We start from the raw sequence: 22,099 nt of genomic DNA on the forward strand, positions 1-22,099 counted from the left end.
TTCGTCCGATCTTCGATTCCTGAAAAGTTAGATACAACATGCAGTCCAAGAGAATCAATAGTGATTGTCAATCATCAAAACATAAGTCATGAAAATAGATTTGCAATAATTTGTATTTAATTGATTGCTTGTTGTTTGAACTTGCTTACTCAAAATTTTGAATTACACTTTCATAATCATCAAAGTGTTTGCCATCATCAAAAAGAGGGAGATAGTTGCAAACTTGATTTCATGGATTATGATTTTGATGTTAGCAAACACTTTGACTGCCTTCCTCTACTGATGATTCAGGACCAAAAGAACATACAACAAACAGAGCCAGCTCAAGATTGGATAGACTAGGTCTGAGTCTGTCTGTAATTTTCTTTTTTCCCTTTCTTGAGTCAATTGTAAATGTTTGAAGTGGATTGATGTTAAGTAATCCAACACACACATAAGAGATTTAGAATTTGTGTTTTCACTCACATCGTCCTAGAAGATATTTATATCGGCCTGGACGATCGAGTTCAAAACAGAAGTTTTAATCAGGATTTCTTAGTTAAGACAGCCGTAATTAACTTATCGGCCTGAATGATACTTGTATATGCTCAATATAGAAAGAAACAGTTGCCATGATCAATTTAGGTATTCTGTATTTTGGAAATCAGCAAGAACGATCGTGAGATCGGCCTGTATGATATGGCATAATTATGCCTAACTTGTTTTGGCAATTAAGGAAGCAAATAAGGATGATTGATACGATCACATCGTCTTGGACGATTGCAGGATCGGCCAGGATGATATATTCAAAAACCCTAAGTTGCTCCTGGCTGATCAGGATCGGATAGCTCAAATTTAGGGCGATGCTCCGGACGATTTTCCTCTGATTTGAACTAATCTTTTGGGACGATTGTGAGATCGGCCTGGACGATCAAGACAATTTTCAATCATCCAGATCATCTTCAGGGCGATGTTCTGGCCGATCGTCTGTGTTTTAAAATAATCGTACAGGACTATATTATTATCGTCCTGGACGATAAAGTCGGCAACTTGCAATTATTGAGCTCCTTTGAAGCTCTTCTATTTAAGAGCTCTTGTTCAATATTTTTACAGATCTTTGGCTATTGTCTTGACCTAAGAAAACCTAAAGGAGACATAGAGAGAGAGAGGATCTTATGAGGGGGAGCTTGTGAGGGAGTTCACAAGGGTTGCTCCAAGCATTATTCCACTTCTTCTTCCCTAGAGTTTCTTTTCCTTGGAAAGGTTGGGAGAGGTAAGCTTCAGCGATCGATCGAGGTTCTTCGCCTTCTTCAGGAGGAAGCAAAAGGAGTTGGGTTCTCTGCCTTGCCAGGGGTGGCAAAAAGGAGGTGTTTTGTAAGGGCTACTTCGCCTAGCTGTGGGGGCTAAAGGAGAGTCACGTTGGTAGTGCAATACTCAAAGGGTGCCTCCGGGGAGTGGACGTAGGTCAATTTGATCGAACCACTATAAACTCTTGTGTTCTTTTTACTGCTTCCGCACTTTTATTTTCCATACTTATTTTTTCATGGTGACTTTGATTTGTGATATTTTTTCTTGGTTTTTAAGAATTTTTTTTAATTACCAATTCACCCCCCCTCCTCTTGGTTAGCCTTGGGACTAGTTTATAGGGCCTAACATCCCTAACGAACTTTCAAGAGTCACATTTGACCCTGGAGGGTCAAAACAAAATTTAATTGAGTGTTTGACTAAAATAATCTGAATAAAGGGATCATTAATTTCATAATCAAGAACATAATAATATGGCAACATATCTTTCCAAAGTATGAAGATATCACTTATTATTAATCATTTGAAAATGATTATAATAATCATTGGGTTTGATTTTTCCCAAAGATAATTAATTAAAATTTTGAAAAATTGATTTTAAAAATTTAGATCTGAGTTTCTAAATCTCCTACGAGCGCAAGCCAACTAAACCACCTAAGCGCTTCAAAACCATGAGTCTGTTCTTTTAATGTTGAGTGGTAGGGATGGTATTTAAGATACGTTTTTTAGAATAGGGTCGACATCTAGAGTTGATCCTAATTGCCCTTTGACTTATGTTGGGTGTTTGACGTCTAAATAAATGTAATTAAAGTTTTAGACTCAATTTAATTTATATCTAATGTAATGCATGCATATCGTCTCGATTAAATGCTTAAATTTGAAATGGAGAAGTTTTAAAATTAGGATTAAAAATATTTTTTTCCTAAAAGAATGCACAGACTCCCTTGACAGATCTACACCCTCATAGGACAAATGATCTGCCAAAATCATAGGTGGTTAGGTGCATAATAAAAAGAGAGAAGGATGCAACAAGTATTCATGCAAACTCTCAGCGATCCTAGACTTACTTCTTAAATTCATTAGAGTTTTTATGTAAGCTTAAATGTTTTTAAATTTAATTAAGGTAGAAAAGATTTTAACGAGTGCTTATGAGCCTACGGTCGGATTCCAGGCTAAAACAAAATTTACATGCAAAAGGCGCCAAAAAAAACTATTAAAAATAGGAAATCCTAATTGCAATTAATACATTAATTAATAAATAAATAAATCAAATTAAATTAATATTAAATTTAAAGTCCATGTGGCAAGTGTCACTTAATATTACAAACCAGGGTCTGCAAAAAAAGTAAAGTGGTTGGGCACCACTGACAACAATATATATTTTAACTCTTAAAAGACAAGTAACTTTGAGAATTAGGATTCTTCTCAACTTCGACTTCTTTATCTTCCCACGAGCTTCTTGATCCGTCGGTTCAGGATATCCAAATGAAAAGAAACTCCGCCTTGGATGGGGTGTTATCTTTCCACTAGTGGGTTTGGTCCTAAGGAAAAAATATATTTAAACCTAAGGAAAGGAGCCTGGGTGATCATAAAGGAAGGAAGAATTCCTAACTAAAGAGAATCGAGTCTAGGTTTGGTTCTACAGAAAAGAAAGGTCTGCCTTAGAGGATTGAGTTTAAATTTGATTCTAAGGGAAGGAAAGACCTAACCCTAGATGATTGAATTTTGAATTTGATATTAGAGTAGTGCCACGAGGGGCGTACTCTACTACTAATAGATCTAATCCTAAGGAAGTGAAGACTTAAATGATCGTATAGGAAGGAAGAATTCCTAACTATAGATGATCGAATTTGAATTTAATACTAGGGTAGTGCCTCGAGGGGGGTACTCTATCACTAGTAGATCTAATCCTAAGGAAGGAAATGTCCTACCTTAAAGAAAGAAAGAGTGAATTCAAGGAATTGAAATTGAAATTAAAACTGGTGAGTCTATTCTTAGGGGAAAGAGAACACCTAACCCTAAGGAAAAGAAAAATAGATGATCTCATTATGAAGAAGCATTTTCTTCCCATCAAAGATCGGGCCTGAAGATTGAATTTATGATGGTGCCACGGAGGGCATGCTCCACCACTAGAAGATCTAATCCTAAGGAGAGAAAGTACGATGACTCACATTTGACTTTAATGAAGAGAAAACTGGATGATCTTGTGGGAAGGAAGTATTGCTTCCCATAAAAGATCAGATCTAGAGTTTGAAATTAGGATGATGCCATAGAGGGCGTACTCCATCACTAGAAGATCTAATCCTAAGGAGAGAAAGCACGATGACTCACATCTATCCTTAAGGAAGAGAGAACTAGAGGACCCTGTAGGAAGGAAGCATTTATTCCCATAGGAGATCAAATCTAGATTTTGAAAACTAGGATGGTGACACAAAGGGCGTGATCCATCACTAGAAAATCTAATCCTAAGGAAAGAAAGCATGATGACTCACATATAACCTTAAGGAAGATAAAACTGGAAGATCTTGTGTGAAGGAAGAGGATTGAGTCTGGAATGATCGTATGTGGAGGAAACTTGCTCCATATAGAGGATCGGGTCTGGATGATCGTATGTAAGGGAAACTTACTCTATACAGAGGATCGAATCTGGAATGATCGTATGAAGAGTAAACTTGCTCCACATAGAAGATCAGGTCTGGATGATCATGTATAGAGGAAACTTGCTTTACACAAAGGATCGAGTCTGGAATGATCGTATGTGGAGGAAACTTACTCCATATAGAGGATCGGGTCTGGATGATCATATGTAGAGAAAACTTGCTCTACAAAGAGGATCGAGTTTCACTTTTAGAATTTTAGATTTGAATGATTTTTGAATTTGAATAGATTTGATTTTAAATTTAAATGTGTTTGAATTTGAAACTTGATTTGATAATTTTGATTTGAAGGATTTTGAATATGAGTTTTGATTTGATTTTAAAATTTGAAATTTGAATTTTATTAAGAATTTGAAGGGGATTGAATTTGATTTTTTATTTAATTTTGAATTTTGATTTTTGAATTTTGGAAATTTTTTTTAATCCAAGAAATCATAGAGTTTTTGTTAATGTTGAATTTGATACTCATATGGCATGGTATTTCCTGAAGAGCTGCCCTGACGTTTGAAAATGTTGGGTGGCATCATTCAGGATTGATCAGTTAATATTTGAAATTTTCTCAAAGATCGTCTCTACAATACTCTGATAATCTTATATTGGTTTAACCTCTTCTACCAATCTCGGTAGGCTAAGATAGGCATCCGAAGAACCTAGACCAAGTCTCCTACTTAGAAGGTTCTAATTCTCACTATCTTATCATAGGCTTGAACCACTCGGGCTTTAAACGATTCTGAGATTTATTGAGCCTTAAAGACAAAGCTATGTAAGGCCTTAAGCTCCTCCAATTAGAGTCGGGCACTCTACTTAGTCATGATTTGAACTCGAACAGACATTCCCAATATTATTAAGTACTCCTCTAGTGGGATTGATCTTGGACCTAATATAGAGTGTAATTTTATTAAGAAGGCCTTGAAGAAAAAGATGCCTACATGTAAGTACTCACACACTTCTCAAGGATAGGATTAAAATTCTTTTTAGGAGTAGAAGATTCAATCTTTTTATCAAAAAATCTCCTTTAGTTATTTGAACCCTGTCAGAACGACAAGCGGGAACAAATTTAGAAGAATAATGAGAGGCTGAGTGACTCCAATTAACCTTGAAAAGGTTTAAGGATTTATGTTTTGTTGACCCATACCAATTTTCCTAGAAACTAAATTAGGGTCTCCCTTAAATATATTTTTAATTAAAATCATTTCTATAAGGATTTAAGTCGGAAGTAGAAATTTGATCTTCTCAATTCTCTTGCATGATATTCTTCTATATGATAGATAATTCATGCATGGTGAGAATCTGGATTCAAGATTTTTAAAGTCAAGTATTTGAATGTGATCAGTTTTTTTTTCTTAAAATTAAGTATTTAAAGAAAGGAAAGCCTCTTACTCTTTTATGGTGGTGCACTTTACACATCTTTTTTACTTTTGGTGCACTTTATGCATTTCTTGATTTTTTGGCGCATATGCACATCTTTTGATTTCAAGTCATTTTGAGAAGTGGCTTAAATTTCTTTAATATCTCAAAATGATTGTTTTCTTTTTGAATGCTGGGATTATATCTCAAGTGTTAGAGAAAAAAAGTCATTCTCTTATACAAGGAAGAATAATCCTCAAATCAAACCTAATCTTTTGACGGGAATGTCGACTTGACTAGGAAAATCTTTAAATAAATTCAAAGTATGCAAGAGATGCCTATGAAGATAGAAACTTGCAAGAAGATTGAGAAAATCTTTATTTCTTAAGTCAACTTAAGTTTGATATTGATTTTAGTTCAATAATTAAATCACCCCACTGAAGCGGTGGGAGGAAGGGACATTTAAACATTTGATGGAGTCAACTACAACCATCTACTACTTAAGACTCAAAATAGAGATCAATTTCCATTAAAATAGATAAATCAACTATCTTGAAAATCTGGATCTAGTACACTTGAGGAGTTGGAAGCTTTCCTTAAAAAGTTATAAATCTAGGTGGCAAAGCCCTGACAAAGTGGAATTAGATTCCTACAATCTCTCAAGAGGGCAGAGACTGTTATAGGGTCTACACTATCCTTAGAAGTTGCAGCATTACTTTAATCAAAATATTTATTGTGATAAGACCCCATTTAAAGTTTAAAATTTGACGGTATCACTATATGATACAATCTTAGACTAATTCCCCTCTCAAATTACTAATGGTTTAATAGTTAAGAGAATGGCACCCCAAGTAGATTTTACACTTCCTTTGTAGGTGATGTCGTGAGACAATAGTAATGTGCCTTAACATCTTCTAGTAGGGTGGAAGGGTCATAACCCTCAATTGGGGGCCTATGGCCTATTGCTGGTGATTGCTCAGTTCTGGCTTATTTGAATCTTTCTGTGTAGTAGTCAAAAAGGTGTATTGTAGATCGTGCTCTCATCCTCACAACCACCCTCCTTTGTGCGACAGTAAGAGGGTGGAAATGATTTCTACCAAGGACGGGGTACATGGAAGGAGCAACGGACTCTTGATTGGCCTCAAAGTTGGTTTTCTCTAAGGCTTCCGACTCAGCGGTCTTTCTGGCCTTAATATTCATTCTTTCTAACTCTTTGAATGTAGTTCTTTGTCTTATTTTTGTTGGTGATAGGGGTGCTAGAACTTGACCCGATCTCAGACTGAGATGGTAGCTCTTCTATCATTATTGACCTTTGGTTCTTATCCTCCTAAGTAGAGGATACAATGGGTAAAGGGGTGATAGTGACCTCCATCTTAGAGATGGAGGAGTCAATTCCTGATCCTAAAGTAATCTATACAAAGGGTACATCCCTTTGAGTAACAGTGGACAAATCAAACATTTCCTCTCTGTTGATCGATAACTTGAAGTTTTGAAATTCCATTTCAAACTGGATCGAGTTTCCATAGATGATTTCTTCAACTATCAAGTTTCTATCGATGGAGAAGATGTGTTTTCCAGCCATTTGAGTATGCTTAATTTCTTGGTATTAAGAAAGGTGACTTGAATTAGTTGATTTGAAGTTGACTTTGAATTTTAAGTTTGGTTGATTTTATTTAAAATTTTATAACTAAATCATGTTGAGTTTATACTCAACATGGTGGTACATAAAATTGATGAGTGGAGCTTAAGAGTTGAACCTGACTCTTTTACTACACCAATTGACTTGGGGCAAAATGTCAAAGTTCGGATTTGAATTTAAAAATTGAATTCAAGTTTGAACTTAAAGTTGAATTTTAAGTTTGAATTCGAGGTTAAAGTCGAATGGATCTTTTTCAAATTTTGTGACTCAATATATTGAGTTTTATTTAATCATGTAGGTTCATAAAATTGATATAAAGAATTCAAAAATTGGGCTTGACTCTTTCATTTCACCAATTAACTTGTGGTGAAATGTCAAAGCCCATATTTGACTTTGAAATCTTATTAAAAAATGATCAATTTAAGTTTCAATGATCAATTTTATTAAAAAATTGGAATTCAATTCTCATAGATTGATGTCTTATAGCCTGAGCCTGTCTCAGAACCTAAGTCTTAATGAGTTACTGAAAATCAGTGACCCTAACCTAACTAGTGTAATGCAAATCTGGATTTATCCCGGTCTGGATTGGGGAGCCAGCTAAACCACCTAAGTGCTTCAAAATCATAAGTGCAGTCTTTTAATGTTGACTGGTAGGGATGTTATTTAAGATAAGTTTTTTAGAATAGGGCCAACATCTAGAGTAGATGTTAATTAGCCCTTTGACTTATATTGGATGTTTGATATCTAAATAAATATAATTAAAGTTTTAGACTCAATTTAATTTATATCTAATGTAATGCATGCATATCAACTTGATTAAATGCTTAAATTTGAATTGGAACAGAATTCCAACTCATTGCAAATATTAACAGAAATCAAATTCTGGTAGTCATAACAGAAGCTGATCACGCCTTGTACCTTTCTTTCAACTTAAATATACATCAGTGGATGTGATTTATGATCGCCGGCAACATGGGTTTGAAAAACATAAACACCATGAACGGATCTTACATATGTTATAGTGCACAAATAAGTAAAGTCGGAGTAAAAAATATGTTAATATTCATCCACAAAACTTAAATCATAAGTTTTGATGAGGGGATATCATCCCAATCTTTTCTTTCCATTTTTCGTTGAGAATATTTCAACCCAAGTTGAACAATGCCTCAATCCATTCCACATACCTTGACAGTTAGTAGTTTCCCAGTGCCACTTTTTCATACCAAGAATCACCTTGTTATCAAATAGCTGAGTAATGTCAGCTTGCAGTTGAGGAATCTGATTTAGTATTTGAATCAAGGAGCTGATGCAGTTTGCCACTGGAGCTGTCATAAGACTCATCATCCTCCATCTGATAGGCACCACAAGTAGGGCTGGAGTTATCTATTGTCGATAAAAGATTCTTTATCACAATAGATGGTGCCTCGTTGTCATATATTCTGTCAGCCATCGTATCTTCTTCATGACCTAGTTGCACCATCCTCAATTTCTCCTGCAAATCAAAGCATGATGAAACCGATCATATCAGATTTGATCATGAATAACTTTTCTTTAAGTCGTTATAATCCCTTTCGCAAAAACTATTTGCAAGCATAAGTCATCTGTTTTACTGTATTGCATTGGGATGTTCTCAATTATGTGTCAGACATCAGAAAATACTTGAAACTAGGGAAGACAAAAAAGTACGACTAGAGGATTTGGAAGTACCATTAGAGCAGAGTTTTGTAATCTAAGTTTATCAGAAGTTTCAGTTAACAGAGTAATTTCTGATCTTAGGGTAGTATTCTCAGCAGTTAGAGTTCGGACTTTGATAGCAATCTCTTCAGTCTCAGCCTGGAAAAAGAGTGAAAAAAAAATCTAAGGCACCAAATCCAAAGAGAATAATGCGTACGTGCTACCACCCAACTGTGATGAGTATCACACCAAGCACATGGTAGTTAAAAACCTCAATGTTTTTCTCCAGTATACCTGTTTTCGTAACCTGGATCTTCTGGCAGATTCTCTGTTTGACTGCTTTCTCCTCTCCTGCTTCAACTCCCTCTCCTCCTGGGACAATTTTGAAAGATGAAGCTCGGGGAAGAAATGACAATGAAGTCTAGTGTTAAGCTCCCTTCCTAACACTATTGAAACGCAACAACAAAATGGAGGATGAATGCAACAGTAAGCAATCCTTTGACTAACAAAAGGAGCAGCGTTCAAAAATTTAGAAAATAAATTTACGCTATATCTGGTTGTTTTAAATTTAACCTCCTACAAGATGAAGATGTTCAAGAACACAGAACCTGAACAAGATCATCAAACGTAAAAGAATTGAATGGAAAAGAACACGTAAAAAGATAATGATATGCTAGTGCATGAAAAATCAAGGGAAAATAAAAATCAATAAGTGAGGCGAGATGATTAAAGAAAAATGTAATTCTTATAACATTTTAAATTTTTATTACTAAAATATGAGTTCCAGTATATAAAGTACGAGTGGAGTGAGGTAGCCAAGTAACTTTAGGGGGTTGGCAACAAGTAGGATTTACTTTAGTGGGATTTAGTAAATCTTGTAAATCCGGATTTAGTAAATCCTGAGGGTCTTAAATCCTAAAAACTATTTGGTATGACATATGTTAAATCCTAATAAATCCTGATAAACTATTTGGCAACATAATAAGTTATAATGATAAATAATATAAATAATTTAAGGCAGATTTATAAATTAAATTTAATTTACATGTTAAGAACGACTTACCTTTTAAATTTAATTTTAATTATCTTTAATAAGTTATAATGATAAATAATATAACTATGAGCTAATTTATATTATAAATTATCAAATAAGTTATTTAGATATTAATTATCAAATTACTTATTATATTGCTCATTATCTAATTATATTTTAGAACCCCAATTATACTACTAATTAGTTCGTTAAGCTAAATTAGATTACTCATTTAGACTACTAATTATTTAATTATCTAATTAATTATTAATATTTAAATGACTAATTAAAATACTAATAAATTATTTAATTATTTAAAATTATATAAATTAAATTAATTAGTTAATTATTAATTAGTAATAATGCTAATTTGATTACTTTTTAATTAAATGTCTAAGGTTGGCTTTTCAATTCTTTCGGTGCTGCTTCGTTGCTGCCATTTTGTTATGTGTGCAATCTGATTATGTTGATAAATATGATTATTTTGTTGTCTCAGACCTCAAAGCTTGTTGTGTATACTGGGGGTGCGGGGGGTTTACCCCATGCATGGGTTTGGGTACAAGGTACAGGATTAAAAATGATTCGAACTTTGCATTCAGGATGATGCAAATTAAAGATTTGTTGTATCAAAAGTTGTATTTACCGTTGAAAGAAATCACCAAGAAGCCGAATTTTATGACTATAGAGGAATGGGAGGTTCTTGATCTAAATGCAGTAGGTTTCAGACGACTTTCACTTCCTCATTTGTTGCATTCAACACAGTAAATGAGAAGACTACAGTTGATCTCATGGCTGCACTGCCCAAGATGTATGAGAAGCTATCGACCTTAAACAAAGCGTTCTTGATGAAGAAGTTATTCAATATGAAGATGTTAGACAACACCCAAATGGCAGAACACCCGAACAACTTGAACATTGCAAAGAGTCAGTTGTGTTCAATTGGCATCAATTTTAATGATGAGGTGGGGGCATTGCTGTTGTTATCTTCATTACCAGAAAGTTGGGATGGGCTTGTTACTACTATGAGTAACTCTTCAGGAAATTCAAAGCTAAACTTTGAGGACTTTTTAGGGTTAGTGCTTAATGAAGAGGTTCGTAGGATGGCGAACAGTGAATCTTTAATTTCTGCTTTGAATGTTGAAGTAAGAGGAAGGGGTTTAGAGAGAAATCCTAGCATATTGAGATTTAAATCCAAGAGAGGAAAGTCTAATTTTGGTAGAGGAAAAGTTGTGTGCTGGAACAATGGAAAGAAGCGCCACTTAAAGAAGAATGTACAAGAGGGTATGTTGCGGATCTGTTTTCATGGATTATAATTTTGATTATAGCAAACACTTTTATTTCTCTACGACTGCCTTATCTACTGATATTTCAGGTCCACAAGATCAGACTCAATTGGGAACCAGCTCAAGATTGGATAGACTAGATCTGAGTCAGCTTGTACCCTTTTTCCTTTCTTGATTCTATTGTAATTGGTGTGGCTCCTGACACTATGTAATTTTGCACACACATACCTTGGAAGATTTTATGTCTGTTCCTTAGAGTTTACTGCTTTTGGTAATATCCTCTGGGACGATATTTATATCGGCCTAGACGATCGGTTCAAAAACAAAAACCCTAATTAGGGCATCATCCTCATTAAGGCAACCGTCATTAAGCCGATCGGTTTGGACGATCCTTGCATCAGGCAGGACGATAGGCTCAAATCAGAAAGAATTAGCCGCCATGATCAATTTAGGTATTCTTTATTTCAGGACATCGGCCAGGACCATATATACATCGGCCTGGGTGATGCAGCACAATTATGCCTAAATTAATCTGGTAATTATGAAAAGCAATTAAGGCTGATTGATACGACCACATCGGCCAGGACGATCGAAAGATCGGCCGGGACGATAACCTGGATGATTAACATCGGTCAGACTCTATTTCGGGCGATGATCAGGACTATTGTCCTAAGATTTGAACTAATCGGCCAGGACAATATTGTATTGGCCTGGATGATGTAACAAATTTTCTTCTGATCGTCTCAAATCGTCCGGCTGATTGAGCTTATTTTGTACTGATTGGTCAGGACGATATTCATATCGTCAGGACGATAAAATCGGCAAGTTACATTAATGAGCTCGTTTTGAGATCTTCTATTTAAGCTTTTGACAAGGCACTTTTGTAACGGACTTTGACAGCCATTGTAGCATCGTTCTTTTGGGGGAAACTTGAAGAGAGCCTGAAAGGGAATGAGGAAAGAGTGAAGTTTGAGACAGGAAGAAGATCCTATGAGGGGGGACTCAAGGGAGTGCAGAGGGGGGATTCCACACGGTTGCTCCAGCAAGCTTACACCTTAGTACTGTCGGATTCAAGACTTGTCTTGAGAGAAGTTCACAGAAGAAGAAGATCTCTTTGGTGTCAAAGGACCTGGCGACTCCGCCGCACCGGGGAAGGTGGAAGTGATTTTGTAAGGGCTCTCCGCCTAGCTGTGGGGGCTAAAAGAGAGACACTTAGTTTAGTGCAATACTCGGAGGGTGCCTCTGAGGAGTGGACGTAGGTCAATGTTTGATCGAACCACTATAAATCTGGTGTATTCTTTCCTTTATTATTTCCACATTTAATTTCCGCATTGTGTTCTTTAGGGTGAATTTTGGTTTGGTTTGAATTTTGTTTTAAAGATATTTAAAATACCAATTCACCTCTCTCTTAATTAGCCTTGGGCAGTTCATAAAAGACCTAACAAGTTTTTGAAAGTTTTTGAATGTTGATCCATGGCTAATTTTGGTAATCGTAATATTGCAGAAGGTTAATCCATCACCAAACCACCTTTATTTGAAAATATTACATTTGATTTTTGAAAAATTTGCATGTCTACGTTTTTATAATCAATTGATTTTCGTATGTGGCATATTTTTTTAACTGATTATTCTGTACAGTCTCGTATTTTAGATAGAATTAAAACTGATATTCCTTTAAATCAATGGAATAGAGAAGAACAAATTAATGCTCAATTGAATGCAAAATCGTTAAACTGTTTGTTTTGTGTTTTAAATTCTGAAAACTTTATGTTAGTTTCCACATGGACTACTGGTAAAAAAATTGGGATAAATTATACACCATATACGAAGGCACTAGTGAAATCAAGCAATCCAAGTTGAATTTTTTAATGCATGATTATGAACTTTTTTGCATGAAATCTTATAAGACGATCTTAGACATGTATACTAGATTTATTCAAATTGTTAAATCATTACATGCCTTAGGAAAGGAGTTCTCAAATTTTGAAAAAGTCAATAAAATTATTTGTTGTCTACTTGATAAGTTTGATGCTAAAGTTGTTATTATTTATGAATAAAAAAATTTGAATAAATATTCTATTGATAATTTGATTGGCTCACTCATTGCATACGAGCAAAGTTTGGGTCAAAAACTTTTGGATGCATGTGAAACGATAGTACTAAATGCTGAAGACATGGAGAAAAGTGGCTTAGTTAGTGTTCGCTTATCAAGCAAATTAAAAAGCTCATCAAAGCACAAGCCTCAACAAAAGTGGAATAAAGATAAAAATGGTAAGAATGGTAAGATTACTTCTGACGTTATTTTCTTTGGATGCAGGAAGCCTGGACATATGAAAAATCAGTGCCCTAATTTGAGAACTCGTCCTGAAAGAAAAAAGGCTAAAGCTAAGCAAATTATAGAAAGGGCAAGTAATGTAAAGTAAAAAATCTCCTGAGCAGACCTAGCTTCTGAATCATCAGACCAAGAGCAAGATACTGTTTAAATTTGTTTGTGCGTTTATTTGTTTGTGTTGTGTTTTGTTTTTTATTATTTTCTATGTTTTTTTTAATTTTCCTTTGTTTTTGTTCTTTTTTTTGCTTTGAAATTTTAAATTAGCTTTTATACTTGTTTTGTGAAGTTCTCTCTGATCAACACACAGGTCTACTTTTCTAAAAATGAAAAACCTTACCTCCTATTTTTCTTGAATTCTTATGTAAGTTGTGATTGACTTCTTTAAAAACAGTCAGAAGAAGAAAACTCATGATTTTGTCTCTTTATCGCTTTTCTTAAAAAGGGTATTTTACTTTTGATTCAATATATTCATCATATTATAAATTGGATTTTGAAACTGATCTTTTTCATCTCCCTATATTTTGTTTATCGCATAGAGATCTTTTGCAAGTTGTTGAATCTATCTCATAATTTTCTTAATCAAGTAGTTCACTTTATCAATAGAATGAGTTTACTTTTATTTTTCAAAATTTTAGAAAGGTAGCATATTTAATTAAAAAAATGGCTAATGATGCCAAATAAAAAAAATGGACAATGATGCCAAATCAAAAGATACGCAATGACGCCAAATTGAGAAAGATACACAAAGTGTATCAAAAAGTAAAAGATGCGCAAAGTGCGCCAAAAACTGACAATAGGCATAAAATGAGCCCACAATGAGTATGCTTACTTTTTCTGTTTTACTCAAAGCTTAAGAAAACCTTTGATATTTTCGATACTTGATCTTGAAACACCAATTTTTTCATTAATCTTCTATTAGATATGTTTTATGAAAGGAGTTTTGAAAAATTAGTGTTTCTTCTTCTAATTTGTTCATTGATTTAGATATTGGATTAAAAAATTTTTAGAATTTAAAAGAACTTGAACTTGGATTAACAATTTCTGAATTTATAACATTTTCTGGATTATGCATTGTCAATCCATTCCTTACTAAGTTTTTGAATAAAATTAAGAGGTAACTTTATCATTTTAAGAATATTTGATTTTGTCTTCACTTGATCAGAGATCGTTTTTTATCTTTTAATTATTTTTTTTATTATCCTGATTGTTTATGCCCCTTCTCTTTTTGATAATGTCAAAGGAGGTGAACGTATTATTGTATTTATATTATTTTTCTTTTTTCAAAAATTAAAAATAACATCTTTCAAAAATTAAAAATAACAAAAAAAAAATTATTTCCCCTATTTTTATAAGTTTTATTTTAGTAAAGGGGAGATTAGGAGAAAATTTTTTTGCAAATTAAACTAGTAATATTTGTCATCATCAAAAAGGGGGAGATTGTTGCGGATCTGTTTTTATGGATTATGATTTTGATGATAGCAAATACTCTTATTTCTCTACGACTGCCTTATCTACTGACATTTTAGGTCCACAAGATCAGACTGCAATTGGGAACCAGCTCAAGACTTAGTAACTAGGTTTGAGTCAGCTTGTACCCTTTTTCCTTTCGTGAGTCTATTGTAATTGGTGTGGCTCCTAACACTATGTAACTTTGCACACACATACCTTGGAAGATTTTATGTCTGTTCCCTAGAGTTTACTGCTTTTGATAACATCGTCCGGGATGATATTTATATCGGCCTCGACGATCGGTTCAAAAACAGAAACCCTAATTAAGGCATCATCCTCATTAAGGCAGCGATCATTAAGCCGATCGGCTTGGATGATCCTTGTATCGGCTAGGACGATAGGCTCAAATCAGAAAGAATTAGCCGCCATGATCAATTTAGGTATTCTTTATTTCAGGACATCGGCCAGGACGATATATACATCGGCCTGGACGATGCAGCACAATTATGGCTAAATTAATCTGGTAATGGAAAGCAATTAAGGCTAATTGATACGATCACATCGGCCGGGCCGATCGAAGGATCGGCCGGGACGATGTCCTGGACGATTAACATCGGCCAGACTATTCCGGGCGATGATCAAGAAGATTGTCCTCGGATTTGAACTAATCGGTCAGGACAATATTGTATCAGCATGAATGATGTAACCAATTTTCTTTTGATCGTCCCAAATCGTCTCGGCTGATTGAGCTTATTTTGTACTGATCGGCCAGGACGATATTCATATCGGCCTGGATGATAAAGTCGGCAAGTTACATTAATGAGCTCATTTTGAGATCTTCTATTTAAACTTTTGACAAGGCACTTTTGTAAGGGTCTTTGGCAACTATTGTAGCTTCGTTCTTTTGGGGGAAACTTAAAAAGGGAGCTTGAAAGAGAGTGAGGAAAGGGTGAAGTTTGAGAGGAAGAAGATCCTGTGAGGGGGGATTCCACACGGTTGCTCCAGCAGGCTTACACCTTAGTACCGTCGGATTCAAGGCTTGTCTTGAGGGAAGTTCACAGAAGAAGAAGATCTCTTTGGTGTCAAAGGACCCGGCGACTCTACCGCACCGGGGAAGATAGAAGTGATTTTGTAAGGGCTGTTCTGCCTAGCTGTGGGGGCTAAAGGACAGACACTTAGTTTAGTGCAATACTCAGAGGGTGCCTCCGAGGAGTGGACGTAGGTCAAGGTTTGACCGAACCACTATAAATCTGGTGTGTTCTTTTCTTTATTATTTCTGCATTTAATTTCCGCATTGTATTTTCTTTGTGGGGAATTTTGGTTTGATTTGAGTTTTGTTTTAAAGATATTTAAAATACCAATTCACCTCTCTCTTAATTAGCCTTGGGCTATTTCATAAGGGGCCTAACATCCCTAACAAACTTTCAGGATAGTGGTAAAGGTCAAGGCAAATTATTCTGCAAATGTATCTGCAGAAGAATGTCAATTAGATTCTCTAATTTTATCTCTGGATAATTTTAAATCTTGGGTGATTATTAAAGTGCTTCTTTTCATGCAAGTTCTAACAAGGAGGCATTCAAGAATAATACTCAAGGTGATTTGGGTAAAGTGTATCTTGGGGACAACAAGCCCAACAACATTATTGAATAGGGAGATGTTGATATCAAAATGTCAGATGGGTTAATTTGGAGACTCAAGAATGTTAGGCATATTCCTTGTTTGAAGAGGAGTTAGTTTCTATGAGGCAGCTTGCAAATTTAAGCCATGTGACATCATTCACAAGAAATACGTGGAAGGTGACAAAAGGGTTATTGTTATAGCTCGTGGCAGTATTGAATGCACACTGTATGTTATCAATAGTATATCAAATTCTATTAGAGTAGTAGATTCAGATGTTCATGGAGGACTGTAATAGATTCAGATATTGATGGAGGACTTTGGCATCGAAGTCTTGGTCATATGAGTAAGAAAGATATACATTCACTTCTTACTAGAGGAAAGCTTCATGATTTAAAATCTATAGATTTAGATTTTTGTGAAGCAGTGTATATGGAAAGCAACATAGGGTGAGTTTTCTAAATATTGGTTCAAAGATCAAGCCAAAGAAGTTGGAGTTATTGCATACTGATGTATGTGCTCCTACTCCAATTACTTCTATAAGAGGATCTTTGTATTTTGACACATTTATTGATGATCACAATAGGAAGGTAGGGCTGCACTTCTTAAAATACAAGTCAGATGGGTTTGAAGCCCTTAAGAAGCGGATGGCCATAGTTGAGCTAGAGACAGGTTTGAAGCTAAAGTCTCTCAGATCAGATAATGGTGCCAAGTATAGTGATAAAAAAGTTTAAGAAGTATTGTACTTTGAAAAGGATCAGGCATGAGTTCACTGTTCCAAAAACACAACATCAGAATGGTGTTGCAGAACACATAAATGAATTATCACTGAGAGTGCCAGGAGCATGAGGTTACATGCACGTCTACCCAAACATTTTTAGGCAGAGAAATAAATACTGTAGTTTATTTGATTAATCGTGGTCCTTGAGTTCCTCTGAATGAGGGGTTACATAAGAAAGCCTAGAGTGGAAAGGAGGTTAGTATATCCCACCTCAAAGTTTTTATTCTTCATCCAATAATCCCGTTGATGCAGGATCTAATAGTAAGCTTAATCCAAGATCTATCAAGTGTACATTTATTGGATATGGCCCAGGTGAATTTGGTAACAAATTTTGGGACTATCAGAATCAAAAGTTCATCAAGAGCAGGGATGTTAAATTTAATAAAGTGAAATATACAAGGATAGAAATAGGACTCCTGAAGATTTTTCCAAATATGTTGAGATAGAGAATGATGATCATGAAGACAAAGTTGATGAAGCACAGAGTGTACCTCAGCCTACGGCTACTGAAAGTAGGAGATCAAGCAAAATCTCAAGGCCAGGACAAAGATATTCTCCTTCTTTATACTATCTATTATTGACATATTGTGGGCTCCAAAAATTCGGCACCAGCCTCCCTCATTTATTTTTGGGGGAATTTTAACGTATTAAGTTCAAGGATAAATTTTGAGAAGGCAGATTGGGTTTTTAGATAAGACACTATCCAGAGATTTCATCCTCATTTTGAAAGTACTTAAGAATCTGAGTTTTGGTTTCTGATATGTGCAAGCCCCTATAATTATATACCCCCACCCCAATAACGAGAGAGTACTTTCGATTAAGGCTAGTCGTCAATCAAATGTGTTGTATCTGTAGATATGTAGTATCTGGTGTATAGTAGCAACATAGGCTTAGGGTTGGAAATGTAATATTTAAAATTAGAAATTTCACCATCTTACACTTAAAGCAGATGGTGCGGGAAAAGATGATGGACCCGATCAAGATCCCATGGTTCCATTATCCCGGGCCATCGTGCTCCCTGGTCTACTTAGTCAGAGGAGATAGTCGACCCAACCTAACAGAAGGATTATTGTTGACAGCCATGGGTTGCTTCGTCCAAGGGTACCTTGTAGACTTGGGTGTGGGCTCCAAAAATTCAACCCCGACCTCCCTCGCCATTGCTCTTCTTCGGGGGAGTTTGAACAGAATTAAATTCTTTTTGTAAATTTTGGGAAGGTAGATGGGTTTGTAGATAAGACACTACCCAGAGATTTCGCCCTCGTTTTGTAAGGACTTTATGATCTGAATTCTGATTTCCTATAGGCGTAATCCCCTATAGTTAATTACCCCTCCCGATCACGAGAGAAAACTTTCAATTAAGGCTAAGTCATCAATCAGATACGTAGAGATACATGTTATCTGGCATATTGTAGCAACATGGGCATGAGAATTTGGGGATTTGAATATTTGATTGGAAATTTTAATATTTAAAATTGAAAATTACACCATCTTGCACTTAAAGCGGATGGTGGGGAAATGGATGATGGACCCGATCAAGATCCTATGATTCCCTTGTCCCGGGCCATCGTGGTCCTTGGTCTACATAGTCAGAGGAGGTAGTCAACCCAACCTGATAAAAGGATCCTTGTCGACAGCCATGGGTTGCTTCGTCAAAGGGGACCTTATAGACCTGGGGTGAGCATTTGCCTAAGGAGACAAATTTGAATCCACCTTAGCTAACAGAGAGCTTTATGCCCTATGGATCATATCCTATTGATTCATATATCAAGGATTTGATTCCATTAAGGAATGTATTGGCTTTGGCCATAACCGTTATCTCATAGCGCCTTTTGGAGACAATACCACTCGATTCAGAAGGCCCCGGGTCATGACCTTTTATATTGCGATGTCATTTGACGGCAAAACCACCGATTAGAGGACACATACCACATCCTTACTGGCAGGAGATTATTTGAGAATGGATCCTAGAAATATTTTTGACTAGACATTAGCTCCATGTGAGCTTAAGTAAATTTTAATTTGTCCACCCTGACAAACTGTTGCGAGGGTGGATGAGTTTTGCCTTAAGTGATTAGATGGTTGGATTTCAATTTTGAATATTTGGATTTTGATTATTTTTGCAATTTTTAAGATTCTTGAGTATTTAAGTGTCATTTTGAATTATTTGGAATAGACCCCTTCGGTTGAGATAAGCATTCAACATGATTATCATCGGAGTGTTTGGGGGTCATTTTCTTTTGTGGATTGAAGCTTGTCGACCTTGTCAAGTTATCGACAGAGGACCGGGTTTCATAGATTTTATGCCTTTGTAATGAATTTTCTCTGTTGGAGGCGTTGAAGGTCTTATATGAACGTTTATAATAGATATTCCAATTGACACCCTGACCGTATACCTGTTTGATAATTTCAGCTGTGGCAACTCCTATCAATTCATATAGAAGAATCAGTCTCGAACTACGTTCATTTATTGACCCGTGCAGCATCCCTAGACGTCACGTGTACCTAAGACACGCTCATCGGGTCCCATACAGGTGTTTGGGGGTGTTTTATAGTTATTTGATGAACCTTCTCGACTCCTATTTACCAATTTAGGAGGATCGGGTTCAAACTTATTGACCAGCATAGCATCCCTATACGTCACGTGTGTACCCATAACACGCTTGCTGAGGCCCATGCGGGTCTTGTGATTGTATTTACCCCTTTCGTATACCTATATGTATACAAATTATGGTGCATGTACGAGGGCATTTTTGAAATATCTTAACACCGATCAGTTGTGCGGGTGACTGCCATTTGAATGTAGCATTCTATTTGGATGCTCGTATACGGCTTCTGTCCGCTTGTAAGGATGTTGCGAATCCGGTGGCATGGCGTTGCAACTTGTAGACGTCTTCTGCCTGCTTGTATGAGTATTGCATATCTGATGGCGTGGCCTCGTATTTCAGTAGCTAGTGTTTCTTACTATTGACCCCTTGTTGTTGCTTACAAATGAATCATAACATTATTATATGGATGTCATGAGGCACCTTATTATCCTGATATTGACTCCCTTTTCTCGTTCACAAGGAGGTCTTTTAGGGCTCGTATAAGAATTAATAAGCAACTATTTATTTATGCCATCATCATTTTTTTTTGTTGGCTTAAATAAAGAATCAATCATTTCAATCTTAAATGATTGTATTCTTACTAGTGCCCTTTATTTTGAAATCAGGGGTCGCTGCCTTAAAAATACTTCTTTTCAAAGTCTTCAGTATTGTGGATTTCTACAATATGTAGCTTCCATAGTTAAGTACTTAGCCTATGAGATAAGCTGAGGTATCTGGATGCTTTTGTCGTTCCTGACTTCATTAATAAGAACGAAAATCTGATCTTGATAGAGGTATTGAAGGGATTTATATTTTCTTGAAGGAACTTTGGAACACCAGGATGCTTAGTTCGAATTTTCTCAAACATCTCCTCCATTCCTACAGAAGATGTCCTTCTCATGGGAGGATTATGTCCTAGCAGATACTTGTACTCCTTTGTTGAACAGCGTCGGCAAAGGCGGTACCATAGCACTATCAATTTGCATGATATATTTTGTTGTAATGTTAGACTTCGAAGGTCATTTGTACTTTCAAGGCCTGTAGATGTCAGAAATGCTTTCTCTCACACAAAAGGCAAAGAAGAAACTTTGGAACACCAAGAAGTTTAGTTTGAATTTGCTCAAACGTCTCCTCCATTATAACAGGAAAAAGGGTGTCCTCCTCATACAAGGGTCTTCTTCGAGGAGTCAGTTGATGCTCATGTTTGTCATATGCTCTTATAAACTTTTTTGCCCACAAGAGTTTTTTACAATGTACCTACTGTTATTATCCACAAATATAATATCAACTTTTATTGCTTGTAGACAGATCAACAAACTGCTGCAACACCACTTCAATCTGTGAACTGTTGTATTCAATACTTATCATCTTTCTGTGAACTGCTGCATCACTGCTTCAATATGCAAGTTGATTATTATTTGCATTCAGGTCTTCATCAACGCGAGTAGGAGACACCCATACATTTTATAGTCGACTGATAATGCTTGCAAGTACTACGTATTTAATGGCAATGGAAACTGTTGTAAGAGTCTCTTGCATTTGCATCATATCCACCTTCATCAATCTCAGTGGTCGTTGTACTTGATTACAGTGACAAGTCTTTTACTATCGATTGCCAGTATTGCCATCTCAATCTACAGGCACTATTGCTTGTATTGGAGATTTCAAAAATGCATATAAGAGACACCTATGCATTCTATGACTATCTTGTTGTCCTTGCATGTACGGTGCATTTAACCTCGTAGGGACTATTGTGGGAGTGTTGCCATCCGCATGCTGACACCGACCGTTGCAGGTTGTTGAATGTAGACACATCTTGAACAGTCATTTGGAGGTTTCGTGTGTACTTGTGTACACAGGGGATTTGTTGTACTAATGATATACCCACTGTTGTTATCCACAAGTGTCATATCAATGTACTTGTTCACCTACTCATTATTATCGAATGCAGGATGACATAACACCTACTAGGAGTTGCTTCCTTGTCGCCCGTAGTTTAATCATTGTAACATGACGGACTTCCTACAGTCGCTTGTAAGTGTTTTGCATTTGCCGCAAATTAACCATCCCTGTTTGCTTCAGTCAATGTTTAAAATTGTGTATTCGGGTACATTACATGCTGACAAAGACTGACAGTTCATCAATTGAAGCTATGTTTAGCTTCAGTCAATGTTTAAAATTGCGTATTCGGGTATTTAGGCGTTTTTCATTCGTGAGGCGAGGCGTAAGCCTCAAGGCGTTTTGAGGCGTAAGCCTCAAAATCAAAATATTGCGTAAACATAAAATGATAAATTTTTTATATACTAATGAGTGAATAATATAAAACATAAAAAAGCATAAGGTATGAAGTGAAATCAAAATATCTCAATAATAAGACAACATGAAAGATAGTTCAACTCAAAATTCTATCTTTTCCAA

General features: G+C 35.8%; 1 protein-coding gene across 1 annotated transcript; it reads right to left on the reverse strand.

The window, feature by feature from the left end:
• Positions 1-7,813: 7,813 nt before the first annotated feature.
• LOC110094315 (common plant regulatory factor 1-like) lies at positions 7,814-19,965 on the reverse strand. Its single transcript, XM_020819521.2, has 5 exons — positions 19,924-19,965; positions 19,681-19,806; positions 8,896-9,177; positions 8,635-8,760; positions 7,814-8,419 (listed from the first exon to the last, which is right to left on the reverse strand). The coding sequence occupies exons 1-5, from the start codon at positions 19,963-19,965 to the stop codon at positions 8,186-8,188; spliced, it is 810 nt and encodes a 269-aa protein (XP_020675180.2). The 3' UTR covers positions 7,814-8,185.
• Between the last annotated feature and the right edge of the window lie 2,134 nt (positions 19,966-22,099).

This window comes from Dendrobium catenatum, unplaced genomic scaffold (genome assembly GCF_001605985.2).
Source record: "Dendrobium catenatum unplaced genomic scaffold, ASM160598v2 fragScaff_scaffold_699, whole genome shotgun sequence".
Classification (NCBI taxonomy): domain Eukaryota; kingdom Viridiplantae; phylum Streptophyta; class Magnoliopsida; order Asparagales; family Orchidaceae; genus Dendrobium; species Dendrobium catenatum.